At 43.5% G+C, this 23,219-nt stretch overlaps 1 protein-coding gene across 2 annotated transcripts in view; it reads left to right on the top strand.

Annotated features, from left to right (window-relative positions):
• LOC136572615 (receptor-type tyrosine-protein phosphatase U-like) overlaps positions 1-23,219 on the top strand; it is a 130,534-nt gene that overhangs the window by 63,977 nt on the left and 43,338 nt on the right. For both annotated transcript variants that reach the window (XM_066573357.1, XM_066573348.1), the window contains exons 2-10: positions 7,985-8,104; positions 9,605-9,876; positions 18,040-18,121; positions 18,213-18,328; positions 18,874-19,048; positions 19,329-19,622; positions 19,743-20,036; positions 20,901-21,010; positions 21,515-21,716. In XM_066573357.1, coding sequence (XP_066429454.1) covers positions 7,985-8,104; positions 9,605-9,876; positions 18,040-18,121; positions 18,213-18,328; positions 18,874-19,048; positions 19,329-19,622; positions 19,743-20,036; positions 20,901-21,010; positions 21,515-21,716 — 1,665 coding nt within the window. The remainder of the gene's footprint in view (positions 1-7,984; positions 8,105-9,604; positions 9,877-18,039; positions 18,122-18,212; positions 18,329-18,873; positions 19,049-19,328; positions 19,623-19,742; positions 20,037-20,900; positions 21,011-21,514; positions 21,717-23,219) is intronic.

Below are 23,219 nucleotides of genomic sequence, written 5' to 3'. Positions count from 1 at the left end.
GCTCCCATGAGCAGATCGGATTTCACATGCAAGAGGCCCACAGCTTATTCTTGCTGTGAGCCCAGCCGGTGACCCTGCGTATGACACTTTACTGTATTGCGTCCGACTGTGGAGACATGCAGGCGGTCATGCATTGTACAGGCTTTTTGTTTGTTTGTATTTCCCATCAATGGAGGGTGTCCGGGCTAATTTCACGTACAATAGAGCATGCTGTGATTTTTGGGATACACAATTCATACCTGCAAATGTGAAGGAAAATTTAAAAATGCGCGCCTTCTAATGCCCACGTTTAACCGCGGATCGTCCACAGAATTCGCGATTCAAATGCGATCATGTGAGCCTGGCCTAATAAGCTTGATAGAAATATAAAGTTATTGATCATTAGAAAACAAAGAATGTATTGTTGCTGGAAAATGTCTATTTTGTACTCTAACTTTGCAGATAAACCTTCAAATGTACAGAATATGAGAGGCTTACCTGCTGCGTTGCAAGAATACAATGGAGTACGCTGTCCGTGCGACGTGCTGTATCCCATAGTGACATCTCAAGCATCCAGCGCTGTGCTTTTAATATGCCACAGTCACACTCATAAGTCACTTTTATCCGAAAATTGGACAGAAATAACACCCATACATTTGAACTATTACATGAACATGTCCTATTGTCGTTTGAGAGTAGCACATGTCTATGGACGGCATATCCATGTGCTGGCCAATCTGAGTTGCGTCCGAGAATTTGAGTCGCAACTGGTTTTCAGTCGGTGTGCATGTGCCCTAAAGCAGCTAATTTTCGAGCCAGCCTTCACTTTCATACGTATGCCAAAAAACCTAACTTTCAGCTAATGCAATAAACAACATTTTGAGTTGAATTAAAGTGTAGTACTGCTAGAGTACACCCAGATATGCTAAGAGGACTTCCACAGACCATTTTTTTGTATGTTTTCTAATCCCCTGATATGGTGCAGGGAATGTGTGAGCGGATTTGTAAGGCCATTGTGTGCTAAATACTTGACTTTTTAAAAGTGGTTTAAAATGTATTTATGATTCTAGTGTATAAAGTCGCATACTCCTGTAATCTTTTAATCCTTTCCAGTCTCCAACCTTTCAAACTTTCCAATGTAAAGATGAAAATTAAATAGAAGTTGCCGTTGTAGAAGGCAGAAAGATCGGCGGGAGAGCGCGCTCTTATTAGGATCCCCGGTCAGGTTGGGTTCAGGTCTGTTTTCCTGGTGGAGCAGTCACACGAGTACGATGGACAGTCTAGAGACCAGAGTTTCCCGCTACAGGAAGCTGCCGACTCCCATCCTTCCTTCTCCTTCACTCATCCCCTCTGTGTTTTCCTACAGTAGCGTGTAGCATTGTCTTGTAGCCCCCTCTGGTGTTTTTCAGTTTGTCCTGAATGTCACTATGCTGGGTCCGAAATTCAAGAAAAAATGCCCTTATTTCTAAGGTTATATTTTGTAAGTCAGCCAGTTTTTTGATTCTTTTTTTCTTAATTATTTTAGTTCAACTAATGACCTTTCGATTACATTTCCAAAACCATTTTCATGTCTTTGGCCTGTTATTATATTGGATTGTATTACCGAACCAGGTAGTGAGGTTTTAATGATAATGTTTCTGGTAGAAGTAGATTTTCATGTAAAGGACAAGTACAGATTTCTTAAGTGCTCGGGTAAAATGACTTCTACAGCCGCCTTGTTATATACAGTATAGCTGCAGAAGTCACTCCAAAGCTTACCAATACACTGACCTGCCAAAATGATTAAAAGTGCTAATGTGCTTAGTCACTCGCTAATCCAATGTTCTCACTTGTAAAATATGTGCAGCTGCTTCCAATAGTGTCATTATCCTCTTCTAATTGGGTAAGGTACATGATCTTGGGGGACAACGAATTAGATGCATCAAAAACTCTAAGAATGAAAACCCCATTACTTAATAAAAAAACAAGTTCCTCCAACAGAAAAATTGTCACCTTCATACTGGGTTAATTTAAGCGCTATATTTATGTTTCTGTGTTACATACTAGTGACCTTGCTGGAACACCACATATACAGTATTAGTAGATAGCCCATCCAAGGACGGCAATCGCAATCTATTGTATATATTACCCCGGCTCTGGAAATTTACTCAGTGGCATCAGGACTAATAGTTAGAATGTAAAGCGTCAGCTAGGTCAGATACACTAAATGCTCAGGACAATCCAACGTTGGGGTCCCTTTGTGTGCTGCCCCACTGGACTACTGTTGGAAACACTGGTGGAATTTTTCAGAAGCCTCCGCAGGTTTTTCTTTCATACTTAGCGCATCTAATTAAAATATTTTCTGGTAAACAACATTCTAATGAGGTTTGTTATACAGGATGGGCCACGGAAAATTAGCCCGGCATCACACTCTTATGAAAGCTGTCTAAAAGAAAATGTTTGTTGCCCATAGCAACCTATAACAGCGCAACTGTTACATCCGCTTGGCGCACAACAGCGCCACTCCTCAGAACGGGCGCAAACGTGACCATTTAAAACTGCAAACACACACAGAGTACTTGCACGGACCAATTGCACCTCCCCAGGCTAAGATGGAAAGACCCCTGTCTCTTACTAACCAGGGAAAGTGGGGAACCCCTGCCTAAAAGCAGGTTCATCGTCCTGATAAAGTCGGCCCCATGGTCTTCTTCTAGGACCTAGCTATCCCTGATCAGGGAGCTGGAGAGATGCACTAAACACACATGGACTACAGCTACTGTTCACACATACTGTACACAGAACAGGACTGCATGTAAAGCACATGTCTGGCACTCTGCACAGACCTAACATACGTCGCTGTTCACACAAACATACAGTGTAACACATAGCACATGGGACAGGACTGCTCACACCACATGTCTAGCCACTAGCACAGACATACCACACAAGTCACTGTTCACACCAACATACAACAGATGCACAATGTTAGGTTTTATTCCCACGAGCGCATATCGGCCGCTGTTTTCACGACTGTCCGATATGCGCTACGTTGGGAGAGGAAAATGTGGTGAACGGGCGCACAAATTGAACGTTTGTGTGCCCGTTCAGGTGGCCTGGTGAGCCCGGCGCAAATGCGCCTAGCTCACCAGGCCATCGCCCATTTCCCTTCTCTCCCCATAGCAGGCTCACCTCTTGTTCCTCCTTGCTCGTTCTATGCACCGCCCCGCCTCCTCCAATTGATGGCTATGGACAAGGGGCAGGGAGAGGGCGGGCGCTTGGCTCTGCCTATGCCCCGCCCCTTGTCCATAGCAATCAATGGGAGGTGGCAGGGTGGACTGGTGCTTAGCTCCGCCCTAGTCGTGTCCCCTCCCATTGCACAGAAAGAGCAGGGAGGAACGAGAGGTGAGCCTGCACGGGGAGGAGGAGAACAGAGGGAGGGAGTTTAGCAGCCACGCTACTAAACTCCCTCCCACCTCCGGACGCTGCTGCAGCAGCCCGACGTATTCCGGCCCAAAAGATAGTTCCAGGACTATCTTTTCGGCCTGATGTAAAAACGCATGGTGCTATTTTGGCCGGCTGGGCGTTTTTAAGTCTCAGAAATATGGCCATGTGATCTGATGCATTGGAATCCAATGCATCAGATCACAGCGTATATTGCCTGGCCGTGAAAACAGCCGGCTGATATACACTTGTGGGACAGAGCCCTTAATAGCAACTTCTACATTTTACCTCAGTAGTATAAGAAATAAAATCTGTTGGTTGCTATGGACAACAAGACAGATTTTTTTTCAGACAGCTTTCACTAATGTGTGGAGTCAGGCTACTTTTCCATGCACCATCCTGTAGATGCTATGGCGATGATGAGTGTAAGAGAGGCATAGCGTGTAGTTACATAAAGCATACACATGAGGGCAGACTTGTTTCGATAACGCACTGCACCACATCAGTTGGGTATAAAAGTATTTGGACAGTGACCAATTTTTACACTGCCACAATGAACTTGAAACAAATCAACATGCGATTATGTGTAGACCTTCAGATTTAAATTAAAGGGGTATTCTGGTGATTCAGAATGAAAGTTAAATGCTCCTTAAAGAGATTAACAATTTGCCATATAAAGTTATAACTTGTTTTACTAAGCTGCAGAGATATAAATTCACATGCGCCCCCCCCCCCCCCTCCCGGTCCCTTCCCGCTTAGTTCTCCATTGGTATCCAGTGGTTACAACTTGTATTCTCTGCTATTTCACTGCCTTCAAATTCTGTAGTGTAGTGATGACACAGTTTAGGCTTATTCATTCTCACATAGTTGGATTACTCCCAGAGTAATCTGTGAGCTGCTGGAGTGCACAGCGCTCATCATCCAGTTGATGCAATTATGAAACAGCCTGTAGAGGGAGGATCTCCTACAACGTCCCCCCATTCTAGCCCACCCAGCACAGATCCGCCAGATTACACCATACTTACTTGACTCGTACATCCTTGCAGTTTCTGCATCCATTCCTATGCTGCACAACTGTCCGTCCAGGATAAACTGCATAAGGCTAACTTCACACAGGCGAGCACGATATGCGGCCGTGAATCCCGCCCCCATATAGCGCTCGCCATCCATGTGAAATCCCCATGGATGAGAGGAGTTTTCATGGCAAAACGGCCTAGCATCACTTTGGGGGTGAAGGGATCCTCTGCCGCAGCTGTAACAGCCGAGTCTCTCTCATTGTTCTCAATGGGGCCAGCGATGCTGCCTGCCGGCCGTATTGAAAACAATGTGCACTGCGATGCAAGAGCACGCATCAAGATAGAACGTGCCGGGCTTTGTTTCGCACATAGTATTGCAGTGCCATGCAAAAAAACATCGCTCATGTGTATGACCCCATTCAAAAGAATGGGGTTCATATTTGTGCATCTCACAAGACATAAATACCTGTGTGAAACTGGACTAAGAGTTTTGTACTGGGGCCACCACCTTGAATCTCTGCTTTAAACCCTGTTTTTTAATTGGAGCACAGCCAGCACAATCCAAGTTTGCTCCGTGGACTGTGATCTAATAATAAGGAATTGCTAGAGAATGTACTCAAGAGATACTTCTGCATTGGTGAAGAGCCAGAGCATGTGCTAAGCATGCTCAGAATGTAAAAACGAATATGCCTTTAGTACAGCCATGCATGCGTACTCCTCAGTAACTGGCTATAGGGCATTGTGGGAGATGTTGTTTTTTTGCACTCCCCTGCGCCCGTTTTAATTACATTTTGAAAATTTTGCCCATTCACCAGCATACCACTTAAAGGGCTTTAACAAATTTATTGCATCTAGAAAATAGCCATTTTTTAAATAATCCCTCCATTTTCACAAAGGCAAAAATAATTGCAGCTGTAGATGTCAATCCTTAGACTAGCAGAGTGACCGTGGAGGGCCGAGCTGTAGACAGCCAGGACCAGAATTCATTTATATAATAGTGCATGGAACATTTAATAACACATATCTTCCTGACGGCTACACTTTCCAGAAAACAGGGGGTATGACCCTGCAAATCGCTAATCTACTGTTGGCAGTGATTTATGGGCTGTATTCTGTTGACAGACTTCCTTTAATTTGTCATGAAATAATGAGCGAACAGGCCAGACTGGACCAGGAAACTGCTTATCCGTCAATTGGGAAAATAGACTATATAAGAAATGACTGTCATTCCCAAAAGTTTGTTGTATGTTTTTTTTGTTTTTTTTTAAACCTCTTGAATTAAAGGGGTTGTCTCGCGAAAGCAAGTGGGGTTCAGCACTTCTGTATGGCCATATTAATGCACTTTGTAATATACATCGTGCATTAAATACGAGCCATACAGAAGTTATTCACTTACCTTCCCTGCGCTGGCGTCCCCGTCTCCATGGCTCCGTCTAACTTCAGCGTCTACTCGCCCGATTAGACGCGCTTGCGCAGAAGGGTCTTCTGCCTTCGGCTCGGTTCGGCCACTTGAAGCTGAGGAAAGCAAACTGGGTGACAATACCGTAGGTTTGACAGGTTAGGGGGCCTTTCTGTAGCACATCTGCAACCATACTTGAGAATTGAATTACGTTTTTTATCTTCATAGAGAACGAGAAGATAGTTGTGAAAAATCCCTTTGATTTGTTTAAAATGAGAACTATAATTTTCAACCATTACTGGCTTATTGTGACTATTATAAGTCCAACTGATAGTTTGGCTTAAAAGATCTCAACAGGATTTTTTCTCCACGATATCAACTGCCCTTCTCAACAGCCATGTGGGAAAGCCTTGATTTTGTTTTCTCTTGCATGACCTTGGTAAGCCCTACTATCTAAAAATCCATCCATGGGTATCGGGAGTCGGCCCAGAAAACAATCCACTACACCATTATAATTTACTCCCACCAGCCTGAACAGTTGACTCCTAACAGAAAAGCTTCATTGAATCCTGCTGCTTGCACTAGATTCTGGCCCTTCCATCAGCCTGGTGCAAAAGAAATCTGGATTCATATGATTAGAGAATATACTTCCTCTGTGATTTTTGCACACTTTTGTCCGCTGGAGTCTTGCCTTTCTATATCTCTCAGACAGCAATGGTACTTAAAATAGTTGTCAGCTGTTTATAGCTCATCTGTGCATTCAGACACGTTAGTTGGAGCACTAGTGTTGCATTGAACTACAATTTATTTGACTATGCACCACTTGTTTTTTTTCCAGAACGATTCTTTACATCCTCCTCTAACCCCTTTTATTGACAAGTTTACTTCCACAAGATTCCCTTTTATAGAATGTTTTTTTTTTTTTTAACCTTAGTCGCACCATTCGCTGTACACTCTCAACACTATTGCATGCGAAAACACCACGAGGTTGACTGTTTCTGAAATGCTAGCCCTGCCTAGACTAGTGGCAATAACCATTCTTTGTTTCAATTCACTCAGATCGCTAGATTGTTCCATTCTAATGTGGATTCACTCTGAAACTGATCCATGGAAAGCTTGCTTACTCGATTTTATACTGTTCCCTGGGGTCAGGGGTCTTAATTTCTGTATAAGAAAACTCCAGTCATGAAAGGGCAGGTGTCTATAATAAATTGGCCTTCCAATGTATGTTGAAAAGTGCGTCTATTCAGTCCAAATAGCATTTGTGAGGGCTGGCACCAATGTTGGATAAGACGTAGCGTTTTAGTTCCTGGGGCAGTTTGGAACTCTATAGTGAGTTAAAGGGGTTGTCCCGCGCCGAAACGGGTTTTTTTTTTTTCAACAGCCATCCCGTTCGGCGCGAGACAAACCCGATGCAGGGACTTAAAAAAAAAACCACACAGCGCTTACCTGAATCCCCGCGCTCCGGTGACTTCTTACTTACCGGTTGAAGATGGCCGCCGGGATCTTCTCCCTCGGTGGACCGCAGGGCTTCTGTGCGGTCCATTGCCGATTCCAGCCTCCTGATTGGCTGGGATCGGCACGTGACGGGGCGGAGCTACACGGAGCTGATCTCCGGCACGAGCGGCCCCATTGAGAAAAGAAGAAGACCCGGACTGCGCAAGCGGGTCTAATTTGGAGCTTAGACGCTGAAAATTAGACGGCTCCATGGAAACGAGGACGCTAGCAACGAAGCAGGTAAGTGAAAAATTTCTTATAACTTCTGTATGGCTCATAATTAATGCACAATGTACATTACAAAGTGCATTAATATGGCCATACAGAAGTGTATAGACCCACTTGCTGCCGCGGGACAACCCCTTTAAGGAACAGAAGATGGCCAAGTACCTTCTGCACATGGCGGCTCTGCGAGTTGCGTGGCTTATTTTTTTGATGCTGAGCTGTTGTTACTCTTAGAAGCTTCTGCTTCACAATACTGGCAGTTACAGTTGATTGGGCATACCTAGCAAATCAGACATTCCACAAACTACCTTATGGCAGAGGTGGCATCCTATGGCAATGCCAAGTTTAAAGTTATGATTAGAAGAGGTGGCCATAAACTGTTGTTTGTGTGTGTGTGTGTGTGTATAATGTTTTATGTTTAACATCTAGTGACTCCCTTGTTTTACAGCTGGCTGCACATTTGAGGCCCATACTGATATTGGCCCATGCGAGGTGACACAGAGTACGCAGGATGACTTTGATTGGCAATCGGTGCACGACCCTCGTGGAAACTCTGACTTACCGCAAGGTGAGTGATTACCATTCTTCACCCCATTTCTGTGCTTTATATAAACCTGCACTTTAGTCCTTTGTCATCCATCCTTTTTGTACTTGTTTTTTGATGTCTTACAAATCTTTTATTATTTATTAATATTTTTAAAGCGCCAATAACTCCAGGGCTCTGTGCAAATTAAGAATGGGGGTTAAACTACATTACATATAAACTATGTATACTACTATAACTAGGATTATGACTTTTTAAAAAAAAAATTCAAATTTGCAAGCCTGTGGTGGCAAACGATGACTTAGCATATAACTCTCAAAAACGATTTTAATTTTGTTAAATTGTAAAGAAAGCCTTTGCACATAACGAGATGTTGTTTTAGCCTGAAACATTCAATCTGAAAATAAAATACCTCCCATTAGACACAAGGATTGTGAATTGACGATGCTAACGATATTTAAACCAATTTTAAATAAACCGAGTATAGAGCCTCACTATCCAGCACTCACCCATCCTCTGTGACTCATTATTTAAACTTTGCACATGACCTAGTAGCCTCCCTGACAGACATTCTTGTATTCAAGCTTGCATTAACCCTTTCCTAGTGGATAGGCTTCCTTTGTTTATTATGTTTTACAACTTATAAACGCCTATTATTTGTTATTTGTCGTACATAGCAAAAATTATATGATATTAGGTGCGGGAGGTTTTTACATGACCAAAAGAAAATAACACCGGAAAACTAACATATAGGCCTCCTGCAGACGGCCAGGTCAGATCCTGCTGTGAGAATTCTCACAATGGGATGCGAGCCGTGCTCCTGCAGTGACACATGGCTCACCTCCTCCCGGTTGTCTCGCTCTGTTCGGCGCCAAGTGTCGCACAGCCGCTAATGCACAGACCAGAGCTGGCACATCACCAGTGACGTTTCTGTGTGAGCCCTTTGTGAGGCTTGCACCGAAATAGGACATGCCAAGATTTGTTTACCGCACGAGTTTTCACGCGTTCAAATCGCGGCTGTCTGCATAGGATTGGATTATCTAATGCAATCGTATGGCAGCGTGCACGGGCAGAAATTCTGCGGAAATTCCGCCCATGTGCATTTGGCCATAGGCTAAAGTTCATGAAATGCAACATCAGGAAAATTAATATTTTGAAAAAAGTTAAAAATTAATATTTCGAAAAAAGTTAAAAAGTCATAACCCTACTACTATATATATAAAACAGGAAGAGTAAACATCCACCAAATGACTATTAAATTGATACAGAGGGAGAAAGGACGCTGCTCAAGAGGGCTTACAGTGTACAGGAGAAGGAAGAAAGACATTAGGTGAGAGTAGAAGCTGCTCATCTTGTGGTGACAGCTGGGTTACTGTAGTTGTAGAGTTGTCATCATCTTCCTCACTTTTCTGTTATACAACATATTAATGTTCAAACTTTATTGTATCTTTAACACACTTGAGCATTATGTCTTCCCATTCCCCTATGTCATTGGATTTACTTTAACATGTTTTATCCATGTAGGTTCTTACCTTTTGGTCAACTCATCAGAACATGCGGCAGGGAAGCGGGCTCACCTCCTTTTTCAGCCACTAAGTGAAAATGATACACACTGCTTACAGTTCAGTTACCTTCTGCACAGCAGGGATGCAAGAGGTCCTGGCTCATTACGAGTATATGTGCGAGTCAATGGTGGCCCTTTGGGCACAGCTGTTTGGGAGGTATCGGGACCTCGTGGAAAGCAGTGGCAGCAGGCAGAACTTGCTGTTAGCACTTTCTGGCCCAGTGAATACCAGGTAACTAACAGTCTAATAAATATGTGTGTGTATATATATGTATATCATGTTTCCTCAAAAATAAGACACTGTTTTATAGTAATTTTTGCCCCCAAAGAAGCAGTTTCTTATTTTCGGGGGGGGGGGGGGGGGGGATTTCTTATACTCACCTGGCCTGCAGTGCTGTTCTCTGCTGCAGCAGGCTTCTGTGATTGGATCACGAGTGCCGCTGGCTCAGCCAATCAGAGCCAGCACTCGATGAACCAATCACAGCCATTCGGTGATATCATTCTGTGAATAATCAAGCACCGGCTCTGATTGTCTGGTGCTTGATTTAGTCATAGCACTCGCTTGCTGGAGGCTGGGTATTCAAAGCCCTGTCACTAGAAAGAGAGATATGTCAGCGCAGAGGACACGGAAGCCTGCAACAGGGTAGAAAGCCAGCGCGAGGGACTCAGATGCCGCCTGCTAGGTGAGTATTGATGTTTTTGTTCATGTAGTTTAGCTAGGTTTTTTTTTTTTTTTTTGGAGGCGGGGGGGGGGGGGGGTATATTTCAAGCCTTGTCCAAAAATTGGGGTAGAGCTAATTTTCGGGGAAACACGGTATATATGTAAATGCATACTTTATAAATGATATGAATGCAGTTTCACTTAACTTTCAATACAATATCCATTGTTGACATCATACTGTCGGGACCACCTTTATACTATATAGCTCTAAAACTCTGCTTTTATAGTTGAATTTTATATAGTTGCTAAATCATTTACCCTTATGGCAGGCTCACACGAATGCGATTTCATCACATATTACATGCGCGTAATACGCTGTGAATATATTGATTTTCATTGACCCACTCACACTGGCGTTTTTTTTATTATGTATAATGCACATGTTAAAAAAAGAACGCAGCACGTTCTATTTTACCACTTATTGAGTGCAATAGAGCCCTATTGTTCTATCAGACATTTATATCAATATGCCATAAATATCTTTGAGGGTGGCCAGTCACATTAATATAGATAAAAGGGGTTTTCCGGGCACAAAATGGAAATTCTAAAAATGCTGAAGTCTAGAAGGTACAGCTAAGTAGCAGCAACCTTTCATCTGCTTTATCTGGACCCTCTTCTTCGTGCAGCCGCCCATTTTCCCTGTGTTACATGCATCACTTCTGTAGTAACACAACAGACTGTTCCCTACAACTCCCAGCATGCATAGAGCTTGTTTACTGGCCAGCACTGTAGCTCCGCCCCCAGCTCACAGGTCCTACAACTTACTGGCACCAACCTCCCTGTCGCTGAGATAAAGCCTGCGGAAGCAGACAGACAGAACCCTCCGATACTCCGAACTGCACATGAGCAATACAGCGCAGGGCTTCTCTGCTGTCCTCCCATCATGCACTGCTCACAGGATGGAGGTCTATGGACAGCAGAGGAAGCAGCAAATGCAGACAAGATATCTGAGGAAGTGGAGATATTTTTCTGATGGAAGGTCACATGACATCTAGAAATGAAGATAGTGGCTAGACCAGGTACAGAGAACCTAGTACAGAATGACTTAGTGTGATGATGTACATTGGATGTTAAAAGGCTAGTCTGTGCCTGGAATATCCCTTTAGCTCCCAAATAAGCGGGCCGCACTTACATGGTTTTCTCAAAACCCAGAGCTGCTCAGCGATACAGCTTGTCAGCAAATCATTGTAGCATTACTGTGACTCAGGAGCAGCCTCAGTGGTTCTCATAAATGGAAGTTGTTGGAATGTCTGTGATTCCTGTGTGACTTTCTCCCTGTAGGGAAACCTTGAAGCCTCAAACTAGAAATGCTGCAATTTATCTGCAATTGCCGGGATCACAGTGGAGCCACAGCCTAACTATTGTCACTCATTAGTGAGCTGTGCTATGATTTTTTTCCCCCATATTTTCAAGACCAACATTCTTTATGACTCTGAAGTTGAATGTACTATTGTATAAAGATGTTAACCCTTTTGTGACCGCAATACGCCTTTTTACTGACCTCACTAATGCACTTTAAACCTACAGCACATACATAATTTTAAGGCAGTGGCTTAGCTGACTGCTAACAGCCAGTCTCCTGCTCTAATAGTTCCCCACCCTTGCAGTGTAACCCTTACATATGACAAAAGCAATAGCAGCTGCAGCATGTAAGCAGATGACAGGGGGAGGGGGCCATGCTATTTTTACCAAATGGTAAACGCAGTGAAATCAGAATCTAAAAGGGATGGCTGAATTTCTAAACGTTTTTTCCCTTTAGACCCCCTGTCCACAGGCGCTGCGGTATCCCGTGGCGGATCTCCCGCGCGGGAGCCACCGCCCGGGAGCAGGAGCTGGCAGACGGATCTCCGCTGCCGAAAAGCTATGAAAAGGTTCAGATGGTGTGATTCGCCGGCGATATACCGCCGGCAATATCACGGCCGTGAACAGGGGGCCTTATTCCCCCCCCCCCCCCAAAAAAAAATAAATAAAAGTTCTAAAACACATTCTGTGTACCCCAGAGCGGTGCCATTAAAAAAATACAACCTTCATATGGCTATGTCAACTAGTTATGGTTCTTGCAGTGCAACAATTAAAATCGCTTGGTCTTTAAAGCACAAAACAGTCTGGTCATAAAGGGGTTAAGCCAATGTAGAAGTTGTCACAACTTTTTTTAGTAGCCCTGAGAATATCTGAAAACAGTTTTGATAATAAAGATCTCAAAGTATGTAATAATATGTGAATGTGGCCTTCTATCACTTTACAATGTAGGAATCTTACAAAGGAACCTTCAAGCTGTCTTGGACTATAGACAGTCATCTTTAGCTTTTATACTTCTTCCTTTCTTGTGGTATTGGCCCTGAAGATTTCTATAATATCTAAAAAGATTTTTAAACTCTCATTAATTTTATTTTGACCTCTTCCACATTTAACGTACGGTTACATTTAAAGGTTAAATTCAGCTTACATTTAAACTTAAAACATGTCACACATGACAGATAATAGACTTTTGGGCGGATTTGTTAGCCAGGACCCTACCAAGAGCAGTGCCCACCTTAAAGGCAACCTGTCACCAAGTATGAGCACCAAAAAAACTCAAAGGTGCACTGACTGTACTGGATGAGGCAGCCGGATAAGTACGAGAAATGCCACGTATAAGAAATCCGGGGAACCTGCTGTTTGAATACCATTATGTATATGTTGACAGGTTCCCTTTAAAGAAGGTTGCTTTGATTAGAACCATACTGTGCGCAGTACAATGAGATTTTTTTGAGACAGGATACAAGTGTGAATAACTGCTGCATTAGTTAGTAGAGAAATTGGATCCAAAATGAAAAGTAAGAATTGGTTACTTGATGTTTGATAAAGGTGGCAATTTTTGACCTCCCAAACGCGTTGCAGTGTAGTACAACATGTGTTGTATAACTGATATGTTTTTACTTGTCTTTGTACATTGATGTGTTTTATGGATGATAAATTCTTTAAAGTCAACTAGACCTTCCATTGGTGAGTTCTTACCAGCGCAACTCAATACAGAGGAGACCGACTAGACACTATGGTCTCCTCTCTAATAAGTAACCAATTCTTCTCTTTTTTTTGATCCAGTTTCTCTAAGTGGCGCAGGAGTTATTCACACTTGTATTCTTTCTCCTATTCATGACCGAGGTCCTGTACCCCGGGGACTTCTGATGATGCTCTGTACTCCTGGAGCTATACAGGGATCTGGTGCTTGTAGCAGTACATTATTGTAGGCCTACTTGGACCAACGGTGTGGAGGCCTGACAGGGCTCTTCACACCAGGTCAGTCCGTTCTTTATCTTTTATTTCATTTTATTTTATTGTCACATTAATTCTATCTCTGGAGTGTGGTTTTGATCTATTTTACTAAATATGAGATTTCTTTTGACAGGTATAAATTTCTAAATTGCAAGTTGTAAGAAGTTGATACTTGATTTGCTCATTTGGTTCTGTCACCTGATAATTTAGACAGGACCTTCTTTTCAAAAGGAACCCGGTGTGTCAAACATGTCCAATGGATCTGTGCAGATTAATAACGAGCTTTGTGAGAAAAGATTTAGTTTAACCTATAATATACTGATATAAATTTGTGCTCACTGTGTGCTCGAGTCCAGTGGGCGGTCCTACACTGTGATTGACAACTATATCTGCTTGCACAATTTAAGGGCCCATACACATTAAACTGCAGTTGATGAAAATGGATAATTTCAACTAAAACAATTATTTGTCCATAGTTTAGTTGACTGATGACAGACTGTCATCCTCTTCAAAGAAGTTTGCAATCTTGAAAATTTTTGTCCAAAAATCAAACAAAACATTTTTTGTCCACAAACGATCTTCCCTTGAAAGAACGTTCCCAGAAAGATTGTTCAACCACCGCCTGGTTTCATTGAACCCATATGACTATTTGAACAACTTTAACGGACAGTATTGACTAAAATGTGTATGTCTGCGGAACGAAAGTTCTGCAGAAAATTGTTTATTCAGCGGTTGTTCACTCATCAGCCTACTTCTATCTAATGTGCCTGGCCAGATTTATAGTGAGAAGGCTGTTGGTTACGATGTAGAACTACCCACTACACTGCCCAGAGTTGAATTGACAAAGGCTGTGTATTACAGCCGAAAGGTTGTCACTATATGGATATAATAAAGAAGATGATGTTACTTGCACCCGTCTGCTGCTCAACTTTCTAGTTTGGGCTGATCGGTTTGTGGATCCAGGGTCAGGATCTGTTACAGAGCGTGCAGACGTATTGAAGCCTTCCACCTGGGGTGATATATTGTGTGCTGCAGCCTATTTCTTCTTTTTATGGGCACTGCCCAGAGTTAGTAGAGACTTACATGTATAAAGTACAAGTTATACTGAATCTTTTCCCATAAAACTATATATCAATCTGCGCAGCTCCTCCTGCTCTATAACCTTCTGTCCGCAGATGGGACAGTGTGTTTGGCATAACAAGTTCCCTATAACATGGCTTACAGGCAATTCCTACTGTCAAATTGTATACAACTTAGGACGGATTCACACGGGCATATCTGTGTGCACATTGGCACACAAAAGATTGTGTTCGCAAAGAGTAGAACCCAGTGTTTTTTCCGCGCACATTTAGTTTGCGCAGATAAGAACGCAGCATGCCCTATTTTCCTGCACATTAGTGCAGGAAAAGAACACAACTTGAACTCATTAAACTAATTGGCTATTTCAATGGCTTTGGTGCGTGTTTATTTACATACACAATGACGCATGACTTGTGCATGCAAAAAGTACATTAAAATAAGCCAATGCGCGCGATAATATGCAACGCCCGTTCTGCAAAAATGCACGCAAATACGCATATGTGGTTCCGGCCTTAGTCTACCTCCACACGGCCGAACGCGATATTGGCTGTGAAATTCAGGCGGATATTGTGCTCGCCAACGTGCGATTTACCTGTGGTTGCGAGGAGGTTTTCTGTCAAAAATGCCTCCCATCACTTCAGTAAAGTAGTGATCCTCCGGCGTGGCTCTCTCCCGTGTCGGAGGATCAGCAAGTGTTTCCCATTGTTTTTAATGGGAAACTTCGCATTGCACTTGCATGCACTGTGTTTTACTATCCCATTGAAAACAATGGGCGATGCCACGGTATATGTTTATGACTCCATTCAAAAGAAGGGGTTTCATCTTCGTGTGAGTTTTGTACGTCTCACAATGTGATTTTCTTGGCCATGAGACAGCGGGCTTAGGGTAGAGCTTGGTTAAAATACCTATTCATGTATCAAGGCTCTATGGGTTGAACATTGATTAGGCCTCATATCCACTTCTTACCTGTCCCGGTCTTCTGCGTGCATGTCCAGGTTTTCTATTTTCTTCACTGCAGATGTGTGCGAAAGCGCTGGCTGGTGTGCTGGCGCACATGCGCAGTGGAGTTTTTTCTTTTTTAAACTCCTGCTTTACCGTGGAATTCAATTGCAGAGGACCCACGGATTGGACAGGTTCCATTGACTTTAATGGAAGCCATCCATGTGCGAACCACATTGAAATGGATCAAAAAGTCCACAAAACAAATCCACATGCTTTAATTCATGTGCGGATGCCATGCCTTCCTATGGGCGGCTTGATTTGTGGATCATCCGCACAGGTGACCCGCTCAGATTCCGTAAATCAGATCCACTTGTGCACATTGGGCCTTACAGGGTAGCTCCCTATAGATGATTGTAAAGTGATGTTTTTGTTTCTTCTATATATGCTGTGGTACATTAATTATAGAGCATACACAGCTGGAGATTGCAAAACATGAGGAAGAGCCAGGGAAAGAGTGATAGCACAATGGGGAGATATTGATCCCATGACCACCCTCCTCTCAGTGTATGCTCCTACTCTTGTGTTTAAGTCTTTTATCATAGCTCAGCCTTGTTGCTTTAACCCTTTGCAATCCAATTTTGAATTCAAGGTTTCCTAGGGGGCTTTCTCTTTCTGCCATTATACAATGGCGCCATTTGCTGGCTAGAGCCAGTACTGCGGTACGGGACATGCTGGAGAGGCCCCGACAACAGAGCAGCCAGTAATATACAGTAAGAATACCCTGCCAGACGTTTTCCGACATCAGAGCTGTACAGCCTTCAATCAGAATGTCTTCAGACATCAGACAGTGGATTGGAAAGGGTTAAAGGGAACCTGTCACCACCTACGAGCACCATAAACTAAGTTATGCTACTCTTAGGCCAGGTTCTGAGAAGTCCAGGTTTATACTCACCCTGCTCCTCATTCCAGTGCTTTCACCCATTGGCACCAGCAGACTTATCCCTGCAGCTGTGCGTGTGCAGTCCCATAGAGAACAGCAGGCTGTACAGATGAGTCTACTAGTACCAACTTCCATAGGCAACAGCGCTGAAACGAGGAGCCAGGTGAATATAAAAACTATAGTTTAGTTTCTGGTGTACTTAAGTGGTGACAGGATCTCTATAAATGAAGATAAGCTGCAATACCATATATAAGTCTTGGAGAAGAGGAGCATTTTTTCTGGAGAAATAAACCATCTATGTTTGTTTCTGCTAGTCAGAGACAACCCCAGTAATATGTGTTCCTCTTGAACCAGTAATGATGCTTTAACTCTGGCTAACTAGAAACTTATTAAAGCCTAACGACATTCTGTATCTCTAGCAAGCAGTATGTAATAGCAAAAATAGTAGCATGCTGGATGGTCCTATTGTATCTGGTCTCCACCAGAAGAATACGTGGAGACAAGCTGCACGCCAACAAGCAACGCCCACAACTTGATTGGCTGGACCAGAGAATGGGTTTCCATTATGTCCACTCCCGTCTTGTGCCATTGACCCCCTCTCTCCCTTGTGCCCTTACCGGCTTCTGCACTACAATGTGCCAGAGCAGGGACTGGAGAAGAAGGCAAAGCGCTAGGGGAAGTGACACTCCGCTGCTCTCCCTTGTCCCCTTCGCTACTCTTGCGCTGTCAGTCTCCTCGGTGCCGTCACATATTGCAAGCATTTTGTGATGCCAGTGAGGAGACTGACAGCGGGTGACCGACTTCGCCGGAGAAGGGACGTGAGAAGGCAGAGTGCTGGGGGCAGTGACAGCAGGGAAATGCAGCGGAGGGGGGGAATTACAGCGCCGACACCAGCAGGGAAGGTTGCCGTGGGAAGTATCACTGCGGACCCACGAGCCCACAGTGGTGCTAACTTGAGGGGTTGCCAGACGGGAATATTGACAGAGTGGGAATACAATGGAGGAGGAGGAGGGGGAACTTACACCGCTGAAGCTAAAAGGGAAGAAGGTCGCCAGGGGTATTATGACAGTGGAGCTAGGAGCACAGACCAGTGGATTCTCCGGCTCAGCCAATCAAGTTGTGGGCGTTGGTTGTGCGCGTGCAGCTTGTCTCCATCTGTTCTCCTGGTGGAGACAAGATACAACAGTACAACGCAGGACTACGGAATCAAAGGTATATGAATAGTGTTACAGTGTGAAGCACGTCCTGTAAGTGAATGAGGATACAGTAGATGCCACATGCATTGCTTTATCTGTAATGTTCAAAAATACTGGTAGCGACTGATGTGTGAAGGCCTACCCAAAACTAACCGTCCATGTTTTTATGAGGTTCTTGTACATTTTTGAGCCTCTGTGTTCTGTTCTTTATTGTATATTCTGGTTATCCTTGTATGTCTTATCAGTTTTTTTATATTATAGGTGCTGTTTGAAGCTGAGGTGTCAGGAACGCCCCTAGGATACATTGCTCTGGATGATATTCTCCTACTTAGTTACCCTTGCAGTGAGTGAATCAAAATGATTGGCTTATTGTTCTTAAATAAAATGAAGAGTTAGATATGAAGAAGCCTAATTAACCACTTCCCCTCTCACAGCTCAGGCTCCCCACTTCTCCCGGCTTGGCGAGGTGGAAGTGAATGCTGGGCAGAATGCCACCTTTCAGTGCCCAGCCGCTGGCAGGGCAAATGAAGGCGAGACCTTCATACTACAGGTGAGAAGCTTCATGTGATTCTACTCTCTTCTGAATACTGAATTGAATAGGGCATCTAGATGGCAGTTATGTGAATGGAGTGGCATGAAGCCAATTAGGGAGTGTGGTGTCTGAATGAGAAAATGTTGAAGAGATGGCCATAGTTATTGTATCTGTGACACAATTCCCCAGCATGACTACTTCTTTGTGCCTATTCAGCTGCATGTACTACTTTTCTGTGCAATGCAGATGAAGAGAAAGTACTAAGGATAAGGCATTATAAGGTTTCTATGGTTACAGCTTGAACAAATGATAGTGGGTACTGATAGTTAAACTTTAGCATAATTAGTGATTGGAATGCTCCTGGGAAATGAGTGGATTTTGTGTCAAAGGCATGTGATAGTACATATTCATTCATAAACTGAGTAATCACATTCATTCACAAGCAGGAAATTGTAACAAAGTACTGCGTAAGACTCTTGTCTTAGTTGAATAAGACTTTGCGAACATCACTGTAATAAAATGCTGAATGGTCGTAACCATCTGAATGTATTGTTGGATTGCAGAGGCAAAATGGAGGCATCACATCTTCCGGGATAATTCAACATGTCAGTCACTGGAGGCTCTTGGCTTCTTTCCAGCTGTTTGAGGCCGGTGGAGATGACCAGGACCTGTATCGCTGTGTGAGCCGCTCCATTTATGGCGCAGGAGTGTCCAACTTTGCCGAGCTTGTGGTGAAAGGTGAGAGCAGCGGAGATATAATTTCTTATTGGAAGATTTCATTACTTAGTGTATCCTGAATCACATACAGGGCAGATCTGATGAATATTGTGTTGCTTGTTGCCTGTATTCTTCTTATTTCGCACTTGCATTTGATTACCTTTTGTAATGTTTAGAAAAAGCACAATGTTGGCAAGACAAAAATTCCCACGTCCAACGAACAAATTCTAAAACTAATGCATGCACATGTCCAAGCCACTTTACTCTGTGTACTAATCTATTACGACTGAATATCACACAGAACCACCAACACCTATTGCTCCACCGCAACTTCTAAGGGCTGGTCCCACCTATCTGGTTGTACAACTTAACACTCGCTCCATAACTGGTGATGGGCCCATCGTACGCAGGGAAATTGAGTACCGAGTGAGTGGTGGAACCTGGCGGGAAAGGCATGCTGTCACTTCACACACATATAAGCTGTGGCACTTGGACCCTGATTCACAGTACCACCTGTCTGTGTTACTCACTCGGCCTGGAGAGGGAGGCACTGGGAAACCTGGACCAGCACTTATCAGTAGAACAAAGTGTGCAGGTAAGAAGCTTTAGAAATATATTGTATGTTTGGTAAGATTCTACATTTTTAGGGACGAGTGATTTTGTTTAACCAAATAGGGCATTTATTAACTGTCTCTTTTTTTTGTTCTCCCTGTAGAGCCCATGCGAGCACCTAAAGGCCTTTCGTGTACCACAGAGCAACCGCGCCAGCTAACTTTGCACTGGGAAGCGGTTGGCTTTAATATCACTCGCTGTCACACCTACTCAGTGACATTGTGTTACCACTATGAATCCAGTACTTTGCAGGACTGTGTAACGGTGGAGTGGGGAGCCAGCTACTATACCCTTCGAGCTCTTCCTCCATATAGTGCTATCCACTGTCGCCTCATGATATCCAATCCAGAAGGCCGAAAGGAGGGCAAGGAGATTACTTGCTATACTCAGGAAGATGGTTTGTATGATCTGCTAGTTTTACCTTGAGATTCTCCTACTGCTATAACCACAGTTGATTGACTGAAAAAGTTCCTTGGCAAAACATTAACCCTTTCCAATCCACTGTCTGACGTCTGAAGACACTCTGATTTGAAGGCTGTACAGCTCCGATGTCGGAAAACGTCTGGCAGGGTATTCTTACTGTATATTACTGGCTGCTCTGTTGTCGGGGCCTCTCCAGCATGTCCCGTACCGCAGTACTGGCTCTAGCCAGCAGATGGCGCCATTGTATAATGGCAGAAAGAGAAAGCCTCCTAGGAAACCTTGAATCCAAAATTGGATTGCAAAGGGTTAAGTTGTCTGTTAAAATCCCGTGCAATAGGCAGCTCTAAAATGTCTTATGGTAGCTCATACAATTCTTGAATTTGTTGCCAATATTGATATCAGTATATTAACTTTAGATTTGATGTCACTATCTGGACATTACATAATGTATTAGGATTTTCGCATGTATATAGAATTTGGAGTTCATTTATATCATTGGGCAAAGTCAGTAGGTCCTTTCTTGTCCATTGTGTGAATGGCCCATGATTTCTGATGTACAGCACCTCTAAATGATGTAAACTGCAGCTCAGGCAAAATAGTCATGTACAAACAATGGAATAAATTCAGAATCAGAGAATCGTAATCAGAAAGTAAAAACTGGTTAGAAAATCTAGATTTAATTGATAAAAAAAATATTCTTCAAGTGGTACATTCTCTTCAAGCCACGTAACAAGTAGTATGCCTCTTTGCTTTAGGGGTAATCCATCTCATTCCTAAATTTGTTATTACATAACAATTATCAGCATATTTACCGGTTTGTCTTTTCTTTATTGCTTAGTGCCTGGGGGAATTGCTTCAGAGTCCTTGTTGCTCACTGCACTGGATGATGCTATTCTTCTCTCCTGGGATGAACCTGCTGAACCTAATGGTATTCTAACCCAATATGAGGTATGAGAATACAATAACAGTATATTCTAACCATGCCTCTGTTTAAAATATCACTTTTACTTTCACCCATGGACTCCCATTATACAATATTCTGTATACAGTAAAAGTATACTCTGCAGTATACTGTTTTTGCACGATGCCTCTGCATTGAATTCCGCAGTTGACTACACTATTCAGTACCGTTAAATAAAAGGTATGCCTCTGCGTACCTTCCTGACATATGCCAAAAGGACACTGTTTTGGCATACATCAGTTTAATGGGACCCTATAGATGTGTTGAGCGTACACGATGGGATTGTGCTTGCTTCAGAAACAGCCTATTTGTGGCTGAGATAAGTACAGCAGTGGGATCTCTAGTTGGTTTGTTGATATTTTGTGCTTCATTTTTCAGAGATCTCAGATAAGCATTTTCTGTAGTATCATTTAGATAACATTCTTGCTATCTCTGTGGAAAATCACTGACTAGTAAGATCAATTAACCTAGCACTACCTCTGTCTTTTCAGCTGAGTTATCAAATTATTGAGTCTTCAGACCCTGGGGTGAGTGTTCCCGGACCACGCTCAACCATATGCAAGCCTCCTAATGAAACTTCCCACCTTCTTACCAATTTGCACCCAGGAACTACCTACCTACTGAGTGTACGTGCGCGGAATAGCAAAGGCTATGGACAGAGTGCACTTACTGAGCTCACCACTAACATTTCAGGTAAAATACCTTTAAACTAGTGTTACACAAATTATCACCAGACAGATTTAGTCACCGTTTGGATAAAATAAAGGTCCTTCTACAGGGAAATATAGATTGCTAAAATAAGTGCCAATATTAGCAAGTCATTAAAGAAGTTCTGTCATCAGGTTCACACTGCAGCCAAGGAACAAGGCTACACATTGCCCCTTCCCCATCAGAGTTTTACTCTGAGATGCTGTGGCGTTTCATTATAAACACTCTTTGAAGTTTGACTTGGAGCCGAGCTCCGAGTCACAGGGATGGGTCACCGCCTCTCCCCACCTGCTGCATAAGACTGACAGCCCCTCTTTCTGCTCATGTATAAGGGGAGAGCTGTCACTCTACATGCAGTGAAAGGGGAGTGGCTGGCACAGACAAACTTCGAAGTGTATATATTCTGATATGGTGCAGTGTTACAGAATAATACATCCATGGAACAATGGGTATCCGTGTCTGGGGTTTATGCTGCCTGTGGTATGAATCTGGTGACAGGATCCCTTTAATAATCTCAAGATTTGTATTTATAAGCTACAGTAATGTGTTTTTTATGTAACAGCGATTGTTTGTGCGATTGCTTGTCTTTCTTCATGTTGTGTAGTTTCAATTACAAACAACAGGCAGATACCACGTTTTACCGAAAATAAGCCCTAGATACACTACATGAAAAAAAAAAACAATACTCACTTAGCAGCCGGCGTTCAGGTCCCTCCCTCTAGGCTGCAGCGTTCTGGCAGGCTTCCGTTTAGTCCTCAATGCTGACGGAGCATCTCTTGTTGGTAATAGGGCCTGAATACCCAACTTCGATGAACCAATCACAGCAATTCATTGAATGACATCATTGAACGACTGTGATTGGTTTATCAAGCGCCTGCTTTGATTGGTTCAGGAGTGCCGCCTCAGCCAATCGGAGCAATCGTTTGCTGGAGGCAGGGTATTTAAGCCCCTCCACCAGCCAGAGATGCTGTCAGCATTGAGGACTACACGGAAATCTGCAGGAGCGCCACAGCCCAGCGGGAGGGACCCAGACGGCGCCTGCTAGGTGAATATAAGACACCCCCTGAAAATAAGACCCTGTCACTCTTTTGGGGCAAAAGTTAATATAAGACAGGGTCTTATTTTTGTGGAAACATGATAGCTAGAGATGAGCGAGCATACTCGCTAAGGGCAATTGCTCGATCGAGCATTGTCCTTAGCGAGTACCTGCCCGCTCGGAAGAAAAGGTTCGGCAGTGAGCAGGGGGGAGCGGGGGGGAAAGAGGGAGAGAGAGATCTCCCTTTCATTCCTCCCCGCCCGCCGCCGGCAGCCACACCTTTTCTTCCGAGCGGGCAGGTACTCGCTAAGGGCAATGCTCGATCGAGTAATTGCCCTTAGTGAGTATGCTCGCTCATCTCTAATGATAGCTGTTTACACGTGTGTATGTGCTGACAACAAGCTATAACATTTAGGGAAGCATTAAAGGTGCAACAGAAAAATCAGTAACAA

Source organism: Eleutherodactylus coqui, chromosome 1, assembly GCF_035609145.1.
Source record: "Eleutherodactylus coqui strain aEleCoq1 chromosome 1, aEleCoq1.hap1, whole genome shotgun sequence".
Lineage (NCBI taxonomy): Eukaryota > Metazoa > Chordata > Amphibia > Anura > Eleutherodactylidae > Eleutherodactylus > Eleutherodactylus coqui.
Note: the sequence above shows the minus strand (reverse complement) of the source record. Positions and strands in the feature narration are given on the sequence as shown.